Source organism: Nanorana parkeri, unplaced genomic scaffold, assembly GCF_000935625.1.
Source record: "Nanorana parkeri isolate BGI_ZX_2015 unplaced genomic scaffold, ASM93562v1 scaffold175, whole genome shotgun sequence".
NCBI classification, from domain to species: domain Eukaryota; kingdom Metazoa; phylum Chordata; class Amphibia; order Anura; family Dicroglossidae; genus Nanorana; species Nanorana parkeri.
Genome location: NW_017306443.1, coordinates 375393 through 386436, shown reverse-complemented (window position 1 = coordinate 386436; position 11044 = coordinate 375393). Strand labels below are relative to the sequence as shown.

The window sequence follows — 11044 nt, the reverse complement described above, 5'->3', positions numbered from 1 at the left end:
CCCCCAAAATGTTTAACTCCCCCACCCCCACGTTTACGCGCCTATAAACGTAAATACGCGTCCGGTGCCCCAGCGCGCAAAAATTACAATTGCGCTACACATGTTACATATCGCCGCGAACGTCGCAGTGAGAGAAATCATTTTAGGGCCATTAATCACTGATAACACTAAACTGATGAGCGGTAACAGCTTCTAAAGCGTCGCCTATGGCCAATTTTGGGTATTATCGTTTTTTGAGGTTTTGCGCGCGCACCCAATTTTAAGGCTTGACATGTTTGGTGTCTTTTTACCCGACGTGACCCCGTCTTTTATATTTTACCAAAAAATTGGGTAATAATAAATGTTTTATTATTTAATATAGGGGAAACTGTTTTTTTTTTTAATTTCTGTGATTTTTCCTTAATATAGTAAAAAAATAAAAACCCCAGTGGTGAATAAATACCACCAAAAGAAAGCTCTATCTGTCCCCAAAAAAGGGTATAAAATTCATTTCAGTACAGCGCTGCATGACGGAATAAATGTCAGTCAAAGTACCGCAGTGCTGAATACTGAAAAATGGCCTGGATGGGAAGGGGGTTTAACACCACGGATGTCAACTGGTTAAAGGAGACTGGCTCATCTAAAGGACGGGCTACATGTCTAAACCCTCTTTCTAAAAATGCTTCTACCTTGGGAGGAGTATACCACAACTCCGAGTCAGATGAGCGTATTGGGTCCAACTTGCCCATCCTGTTTTGTAGGACCAGCTTCCGTCAGGTTTAACCTACTCCTCCTCTATTATCCTTTGTATTTATGGCATCAGGGAAAAAGTGGGCATCACTTGGATAGTACTTCCTATGTTTTTGTGCCAGTGATGCATTCTTCTCTCAATCAATTGCCTGCTTCATGGCCTATACAAACAGAGAGATCACAAAATTGAAGGAAAAAGTCTCAACTTCTTCTTCTTTGGAGGATAGGTCAGGATGAGGATCTGGAATCTCACAGGTGCCATCACACCTTTGATGTACAGTCCAACAGCCTTATTCTCTGTAGATCTGTCAAGCAAGGCTTCTTTAAAGTAAGAGTCACAGGCTAGCTTTGAAGGCAGAGGCCCTGTGCCTCAGGCCCAGTGTGACGGACTGAACCGTCACTGGGGCTGCTGGAGGAGCCTGAGGGCTAGCCTCCTTCCTACTGACTATGGACCTAGAACTTTGGAGACCCCCTCAGACCTCTTGGGGTTACGTGGAACTATTATCTTAGGTTTATGTGGGAAGTGAAAATACTGCATGTTTCCCCTGACATTACATTTAAGTGACCCTGTGTTCATTATAGGCAGCAGGCTGTCTGGAGTGACCATTGTTTAGGATGATCAATCTCTCATCTAATTAAGGACATTCATTAGGTTCAAAGAGTGTCTGTGCTTAAGGAATTCCAATGCTGTACCCGGCTGTCTAGAGGTGGGAACTGTTCAATGTAACACTGAACTCTTATCTGATTCTGTGAGGTACTGTATAAACTCTGTGTGCTTTCTTCAATAAAGCAGTTCTTGATTTCCACTTCAACATTGGTGTTGTCTGTTGTTTGAGGAGTTTAGCTTTCTCTCCAAATATATTGGTTCCGTACAATAATTAGGCAGGTTTGGGCTGAGAACCCTGGAATTCAGGTAAGCCCCTACACTAGATCTGTGGGTAGCAGAATGTCTGTTACGTTATGGCGAATGTCTGCGGAAGCGTAGAGAAAAATACACAAGGAAAAATAGTCAAGGAAAAAATTAAGTTATATAGGTAAAGTCTGGAGTGAGTACAAAAGGAAAACACCTGCTAGTGGACGCTTCTTTCATGTATTGATCTAGATAGGGGTTTTCCTATAGGGGGTCAAAGGGGCAGATATCTGATCCGCCCTGATATGTTATCCATGTATTTTAGACTAGTAGAAAATAATAATCTGTTGACTGCAGTATAACATAAAATACGTGTGCCTTATGACAAATCCTTTTTTTTTAACAAACTTGATTTGATTGTTTAGTGTGTTTCAGTCACTTAGGTAAAAAAAAAGACAAGAGTATTGGGATGGAACATTTCAGATTTCAGATTTTAAATGTCTGTGTTCCCAAAGAGGAGATGTTTCTTGTCACCTGAACAGGGAGTGGGGGGAAACTTTCATCCTAGGAATAAAAACAACAATAAAATCCTGTCAGAGGTATGAAACCTCTCTCACACTTTGCTTTTAGTGCCATCTATGTACTTGATGAGAGAATTCCCCTCACTTCCTGTTTTGTCTGGCACCCATCAAATAGATAGGAAGTGGGGATATTTCTTTCACTTCCTGCTCTGTCTTATACCCATAAAACAGACAAGATTTGAGGAGAAATCTCCTAAATGGGGACCCAGCCAGCAATAGAAAGTTGACAGGAACGCTGAATAATTTTTTTTATACCTGTTCCATGTGGATCATACTCTTTGAATGTTTTCATAAGGTCAGAGCGATGGGCATAGAATTGTTCTCGAAGAGCTCTAAGAGCTGAGTCTTCCACAGCTCTAACACTGCAAAGAGAAATGGTAACATGATTTTATTCAACTAAATAGGCAGAAGATATAATACTATTAGCAATGGCTTTTTGGGTATTGGGGTGACCAGGGCATGCTTTAGAGGGGAGGGAAAGATTCCAGTAGAGAGGGAGAGATTGAAAATGTGGGTAAGAGAGTGTAGGATAGAGTATGAAGGTGACCGAAGTAGTGGTGAGGGAACAGGGTCCAGGGGGCAAGTGGTGAGGTGGGTGTCAGAGAGAAGCTTTAAAACCTCCTCTGTGGTGACCGGGTCAAAAGAGGAGAGTGACAAGTGTGATGGTGGGTCTGGAACATGAATAGGGGAAGGTGGCTGCACAGTGGCGATCTGATCCCGAATTGTATCTATTTTGTTTTTGAAATGAGTGGCAATGTCCTGGGCTAATTTTAACCGATTGAAGACCGGGGTATTGAACCCCCTTCGAGGCCAGACCATTTTTCAGTATTCAATGCTGTGGTACTTTGGCTGTCATTTATTCAGTCATACGACATTGTACTGAAATTAATTTTATACCTTTTTTGGGGGACACGGAGCTTCGTCTATAAGACGCCCCCATGTATAAGACGCCCCCAACTTTTCTTACCCAAAATTCAGAAATCAATATTTTAAATGATATAATTCATCACACTTACCTCTGAGTCAATCACGTTATGCTCCGACATTACAGCTCTGGCAATGGCTACACGCTCTCCCCGGCAGCAGCCTTCGTCAGTTACAAATGATTTATGATCGGATTACAGAGACAAGATAACAGTTTTCCTCCGGTCGTGGATATTTTGTGCCTGGCGTCAGCTGTTGCTGGGGAGAGCAGATTGCAGAAGCAAGCTAACAGTATTCTTCCACTCTCCCCAGCAACATCTGACATCAGGTACAAAAGATTTAAGATTGGAGGAAGGCTTGTCTTGTCTCTTCAATCCGAAGTTTCACTCGTGAGACAAGTTTGCAGTGGTATCTGCACTTTCGGCAGTTTCGCAACCGCGGTTCTCCTCTCGGCCGCCGTGTATAAAACGCCCCTCTATTTTTGGGTAAACATTGTAATGAAAAAGTAGCGTCTTATACGGAAAAATACGGCACTGAAAATTTGGGGAAAAAACCCCGTATTTGCTACGTTATGTTATGAAACATTTATTATTACCCAATTTTTGGTAAAATATAAAAGATGGGGTCACGTTGGGTAAATACAACAGCAAAAAGTTTCCCAGCACACTCACCAGCCAGCATACAAAAAAACCTGTCTACCACCCCGAGGCGGTGCAGCTTTCACATATTCTGCAGAAGACGTGTATCTAAACCTCTGTTTTTAACTTTAGTGGTAGACAAGTTTTTTTGCATACTGGCTGGTGAGTGTGCTGGGAAACTTTTTGCTGTTGTACTTTATAAAGCCCTTCCATGTGCACCTTGCTTTAACCAGTTGACATCCGCGGTGTTAAACCCCCTTCCCATCCAGGCCATTTTTCAGTATTCAGCGCTGCGGTACTTTGACTGACATTTATTCCGTCATGCAGCGCTGTACTGAAATGAATTTTATACCCTTTTTTGGGGACAGATAGAGCTTTCTTTTGGTGGTATTTATTCACCACTGGGGGTTTTATTTTTTTACTATATTAAGGAAAAATTACCGAAATTTAAAAAAAAAAACAGTTTCCCCTATATTAAATGATAAAACATTTATTATTACCCAATTTTTTGGTAAAATATAAAAGATGGGGTCACGTCGGGTAAAAAGACACTAAACATGTCAAGCCTTAAAATTGCGTGTGCGCGCGAAACCTCAAAAAACGATAATACCCAAAATTGGCCCTAGGCGACGCTTTAAAAGCTGTTACCGCTCATCAGTTTAGTGTTATCAGTGATTGATGGCCCTAAAATGATTGCTCTCACTGCGACGTTCGCGGCGATATGTAACATGTGTAGCGCAATTGTAATTTTTGCGCGCTGGGGCACCGGACGCGTATTTACGTTTATAGGCGCGTAAACGTGGGGGTGGGGGAGTTAAACATTTTGGGGGGGTTTTTTCCCCTTTTTTTATATGTGGCTTTTATTTTATTTTATTTTTTTATGTGTTACTTTTCTTTTTTTTTATATATATTTTTTTTTTGCACTTATTGTTATTGCTATTATATAGGGGGATAACAACCCCCTATATAATAGCAAAGGCACACTGACAGGTCCTCTTTATGGAGATATTAGGGGTCTCTAGGACCCCTAATATCACCTATGGACCCCAAAAGAAGCTGATAAAGCAGAGATCTGCTTTATCAGCTTCTTCTGTCTCCAGATGACTGACAAGTGAATGCGGAAGTGATGTAACACACATCACTTCTGCATTCACAGCCCGGACGGGGATCCTCCTGACGCCCTCGGAGCCGGTCCCGGGATCCAAGATGGGCGCGGGGGCGGGGGGTATGTGCCGCGAACGAGCACATATAGGCGATCGGCGGGCTATGGACCCGCTGATCGCCTATATGTGTGACACCCGGTACCGGGTGTGTGCATTGTCGGGTCTTTTCTGCCCGTGCGTGCCCGCTAGGGGGCGCGCGCGAGCAGAAAAAATTGCCGTCTGGAGACGGCAACCCGCAGATGCAGCAGTGCCGTCCGTCCGTTTTTCTACTACGGGCGGACGGCAAGAGGTTAAAGCTGGTGAGTGCGTTTGCCATTTGTTTTGCTTGACGTTGGGTAAATAGGCACCAAACATGTCAAGCCTTAAGAAGCTGGACAAATGACAGCTGAAGGCAGATGTGATGTAATACACACCACTTCCGCTTTCAGAGAACAGAGGGGAGCTCAGCAGGAGATTGTGTGCTGATCTCCCTCCGATCAGCCGTCATGCCAGTCTCAGTCCTGCACAGGGACCTCGGAGACTAGGATAGGTGGTGGCGGGACACACACACAACATACAAGTGATCGGGCAGCTCCATAGCTTACATACAACACTTGTATGTAAACAGCTATCACCAGCTGTTTAAAAGGCAAACATGGGGCGGCGCGCAGGAGCAAGAGCAGACTTTTCAAACTTCCACCTGCATTTAAGAGTGTTAACAAACTCATTTATATAAACTAGACCAAATATAAGTTAAAGTGTGGCCCTAGGATGTGTAAACAAATATGTGGCTATAGATGAAGAAATAGTATCAAACCTTACAGGAAATCTATCGTAACAGAGGAATGTGAAAATGCTAGCTAACTATGTCAATTTCACTTTTAATACCATGAAGTTGATCTATAAAAGAAATAGGGAACAGAGAATGGTTAAAAAGCTTAGTAAATAAGGTAAAGTGTTCCCTATAAATACCAATCATGTGCATGGGATATTCAAACAATTGGATTTTTACTTGCACATGACTAGATGGGTGAAGTGAACACAGATTCACCTTACTCACTAAACTCATGAACATTCTCTTTTCAGACTGAATATTCTAGACATTGTTAGTAAATCAACCTGTTTACTTTAATCAAGTGTATACAGATCTCCTGATCTTCATAAATGATCCAGGTCAGTGACTCAGAAGAGATTGAAGCCATAGGGCCAGCATAACAATCAGTCAAATAGACTTTAAGAAGGATTTCAGCAATAGCAGTTATTGTATTGCCCATGTAACAGGTCTATTTGAATGACATAGATACACTCTGCTCCAGAACCCTTCTGTCCTTTATACAGGTGGTGGGTGAAGGTAAACTCCAGAGCCTAACCAAGCTCACATGCCATGCATTAATGCCATGTGTTCTTCAATAACAAGACCTGCGCAACACATACACACACAGCACACACGATCTTCAAATTTACTGATTAGAATGGCTACTTTTAGCTAAAGAAGTTCCTCCTTTTGAAGCATTTTGCATTATATACACTTTTCATGTGTACTTTTACACATTAATGTATATTGCTGGAAAAAATACGGGCCACCTGTATTAAGCAGCGGTACTGTCTTACCATTGCCGTGGTGCGCATTAAAAAAAAAAGTGATTTGCAAATCAAATGTGCTTGGGGCTCCACTTGCTGCAGAACTTTAAAGCAAGTAGATTGCTATTCAAATAAGTGGAGGAAGAAGAAGAGAAAAATAAATAAATGTGGAGTGGCCAGCAAGAGCTTCCTGCTTCAGGGTCTGTTCACACTGTGCTGCATTTTAGTTGATAGGCTTGTGCATTGTGGCAGCTACAGCAGTGGGTGTCGTATCACACACTACCGGAGCTGTCACGGTTTACATTGTTTTCCCCTCAGGCAGCAAAAAGGCTAGGAATGTCCCTGAATATATAAAATCAGATTAATGCATTATTATTTTGCATAGATATTGTTATTAATGTTATGCTGACAACAGACAAATACAGGAAATATTTTTTTTTTTTTACCTCTGGTGAAGAGTGAGTTTCCGTGTGGTCTTGCTGACTTGATACTGCACAAAATGTGGAGTCAAATCTGGACAAAGTTTGAGATATGCTCCCCTGTTACTGCCTTCATCGTAGTAATTGGAAGCTGAAAATATAGTCACAACCTAACAACAATAAAGACGGTGCTTATATTGATTGCCACTCTTCAATAAGATAAAAGACAAATATAAACAGATAAAAATATACAGTCAACCTTTTCAAAAGGACTGTGTTAAAGTGACACTATAATCAGGAGTTCAATCTTAAAAATACATTCAAGTACCCTAACTTCTAACAAAAATGTAGCTTATTTGTGTATCACTCAGCTGTAGATGTTCAAATCGTCTCTGAATTCATGCTGTCACTGTCCTATATTGTGGAGGGTGGCTACTTTTGTTCCCCATGGTCCCTGTGTGTGTTGTAAAGTAGCCACCGCTCCAAGCTCACTCCCACGATGGACTACAATCTCATGTTAAGTTAGCTAATGTGTATTGAAGTTTTAGTCCATCATGTGAGCGAGCTTGGAGCGGTGGCTACTTTACAATGCACACAGGGACCATGGGGAACAAAAGTAGCCACCCTCCAGAAGGAAGGACAGTGTCAGTACAAATTCCGAGATGGTTTGAGGATCTACAACTGAGTGATACACAAATGAGCTACATTTTTGTTAATAGTTAGGGTACATGAATGCATTTTTAAGATTTAACTGCTGAGTTTAGTGCCACTTTAAGTCCTGAGTTTAGCATAACTTTTTGTCTGTGCGGAGAGTATTATTTGGAATTAGGCTGGCCATGGACTGAGTCAATTTCGTCCAGGGCCTGCTGAATCGGCCAGTACAACCTTTATGAGAAACATCATGCAGAGAGAGATTTTACTTTAGGTACTCTATTACCTTCCCATTGTGGCATACTTCATACCCTTCCTGCTTGCATTCGTGTGACCTAATCAACATTTTTAAATTATATTTGTCCAGTAATTTTGTGGTCACATCAGGTCCAAAGTAGCAACCACCACCACGAAAGCTGTTCGGAAAGCAGCCATTCTGGTTTCTTGGATCACTCCATAGTATGTCAACAATCTTGCGTAACAAATGTGGAGAAAAGAAACAGTTTTAATAACATGGTCACACTATGCAAAACATCACAGCTGACACAATGGCAAATCTTATTTAAATATTTAAACCAGAACGTCTAAATAGTAGCTGCTTTTCCTGCCAAAACTCTACCAGACTGTGTAGCCAGATATGTGACCTGACTTGCCTACTGCAGTAAATCAATACAGCTAGGTCACGGCCCTTTACTCAGCCTGTGATTTGCACAGCACATTGTTTAATATTTTCTCTGATGCAGTCCCCAAGGAGTCTCATCTCTGCCATCTGATACACGCTTGAACTCTCTGACCTTAGTACACTATCTATACACCTGCCTCAGCTAATGCTAATGTATGTAATATAACCCTACCAGGGTCTCATATACAATAGACATGAAGGCGTGTTTTCTCTCATTCACCTATATTGTGATCTAGCATCTGATATTCAGGGCTTAAAAGGTTATTTAATTTAAAAAAAAGGTTTATTATTTAGCATTTATCAATTAATATACTGCACATATGGACTAAATAGCAGTGTTCACATTTCCATCATTGCATTTAAAGATTAATAAATGTTTAATATTGTTTGTAAAAACAATTTCAAGATCCCAAGCATTGTATATTTGAACATTTCTAATGCCTAACAAGGCCTAACATTTAACCTATACGAAATGAAATAATAATCATATTTAATCAAATTTAAAAAATCACTAAGGGTTAGTACTGTAGACCAGGTAGACCTGCTGCAGTAGATGGCACTATTGTATGTTTGTAGATCTTTGTTTGTGTACTTTTTATGCTTCATTTCTCTTGCTTATATCAATATGACTGTTAGGGGTCTATTCACAAAGCTAGCCGAAGGATCAGCCGAAGCTTCGGCTGATCCTTCGGTTAGCTTCGGTTGCGGCAGCCTTTCGGTTCAGTCGGACCGAAGGGCTGCTGTACGGGCTATTGAATAGTGCTGGCTCCGCCCAGTTGTAATGACAGATCAGAGTCCCCAAATGACCAGGGGACGCTGAACTGTCATTAAACAATAACAACTGGGAGGAGCCGGCCGGCTCTGGCCAGTTGTTATTCATTGGCCGGGACCTGTTAGAAGACTCTAGCAGGTGCCGTACAATAGTAAACAGTTGGGAAGAGCTAGCTTTCACTGCTAGCTCCACCCAATTGTTTGTTTGTTTTTAATTTTTTTCTTTAAATCTTTATTTATTTTTTAATTTTTCAATTTATTTACATTTTGAAATAATTTTTTCTACTTTTTTTTTTAAACTATTCTCATTGATTTGCTATTCTGCTCGGTACCACGGAGGTACCAAGCAGAATAGCCGAGCCAAATTCCGCTCGGAAGCAATCGGCTATTCACTCACTGCCTATGTGAATAGGGCCAAAAGGCAGCGAGTGAGCTGCCCAATCTTCGGCCGATCAAGATGTTGGATCGGCTGAGTCGAAGTCCTTCTGCACTTGGGCTCAGCCAGACATGCAGAGCCGATATATGGCTGAAATCAGCCGTACTGAGCCGTAGTGAATAGCCAAATGTTTGTCAGCTCACTTCACTATGGCTCAGTTATTCACTCGGCTGCCTTCAGCAGCTTTGTGAATAACACTTTTACTCTTCACCAGTGCAGCAAAGGCTGCAAATACTTTCAGCCCTCAAATTTTCACTATAAATGTGGGATATTTCTCTGAATTGCTATCTTAAAGTGTATTTCCACTTTTGCAGCCACATTGAGATAACACCTACTTTATATTTGTTACATGTTCCCATTCACATAGCATAACTTTTAAAAAAAAATATGCTTACCTTTCTTTGATGATCTTTCTGCTAATTCCAGTACTGAACATTTCTGCTTAGATCTCACTGTCTGTGGAGTTGGGTGAGTTTTGTTTCAAATTATTAACCATGTCTGTACTGTGGGGGCAGCTTTCATTATCACTTGTAAACTAGATAAGCAGGACCGTCTGTTCTAACAAAGGGTTAAAGCCCTGATGACATTGTTCAGGAGGAGACGCTTAGTATGCCCTAAGTCTTTCTGTTAACACAGTCAGTGTTTGCTGTTACTGAACTTTTTTCTCAATTTTGACTGCAAAAGTGGAAATACACTTTAAGTAACAAGTGTAACTATGTTACATAGTTATATAGTATTTGAGGTTGAATAAAGACACAGGTCCATCAAGTTCAACCTTTGTGTGTCTGTGTGTGATTGTGCATGTGTATGTGTGTAGACGAGTCCCTGTATGATCTTGTTTTGTAGAGTACATGTACCCCTGTATGTAACGGTCTCTGAGGAAGGTATCTACACTTTACAACCATCGCAAGACCTTAGTCTTGCGATGGTTGTAAAGTGATTAAAAAACGTACGATCTGCCCATCTTGGACAGGCAGATCGTACTCTCGATCATCGCAAGCCCGCCCCCTGAGGGGCGGGCTTCCAATGACCGCAATGCTGAACGGGCAGTGTGCGCGTGCGCACACCGGCCCGTTCGGCATTTGTCTCCCGAGCACCGTTCAAACCAGCCGAAAATCGTACGATTTTCGGCTGGTTTTCTAGCGTGCTCCTTAGACAAAAGACGTGCGACCGTACAGTAGAAACGGTCGCACGTCTTCGTTCACACTGCTCGATTCTCGTACGATTGCGGGATTTCCCGCGATTCTCGGACCAGAATCGAGCAGTGTATGGGCACCTTTTATGCTTTTTGAATGATACAATACTCTCAGCTGATACTACTGCTTGTGGCAGCGAGTTCCAGACTTTAACCACTTTAACTGAAAAAAGCCCCTACACCCCTTGTGAATAAATCTTTTCTCCACCAATTTTTGCTGGTGGTCTCTAGTCTTTGTTATGGAGTTTACTGTAAAAAGTTTATTGCTGATGTTGCCATCACCATTAAACAGCTTGTACATCACAATCATGTCCCCTCCTAATCTCCTCCCTTCTAGCGTGAACAAGTTTAAATTTAATAACCTTGTCTCATAGCTTTGTAAAAGAAAGGTTTTTAAAAGGTAATGTAATGTATGTAATGTGACATATATTTTCTTGAGTGAGAG

At 41.5% G+C, this 11044-nt stretch overlaps 1 protein-coding gene across 1 annotated transcript in view; it reads right to left on the bottom strand.

The window, feature by feature from the left end:
• The window catches only part of PPEF1 (protein phosphatase with EF-hand domain 1), a 45924-nt gene that overhangs the window by 10217 nt on the left and 24663 nt on the right, over window positions 1–11044 (bottom strand). The window contains exons 11-13 of the mRNA XM_018554839.1: window positions 7802–7987; window positions 6892–7034; window positions 2416–2522 (exon numbers count right to left, since the gene is read on the bottom strand). Of these exons, the coding sequence (XP_018410341.1) occupies window positions 2416–2522; window positions 6892–7034; window positions 7802–7987 (436 nt within the window). The remainder of the gene's footprint in view (window positions 1–2415; window positions 2523–6891; window positions 7035–7801; window positions 7988–11044) is intronic.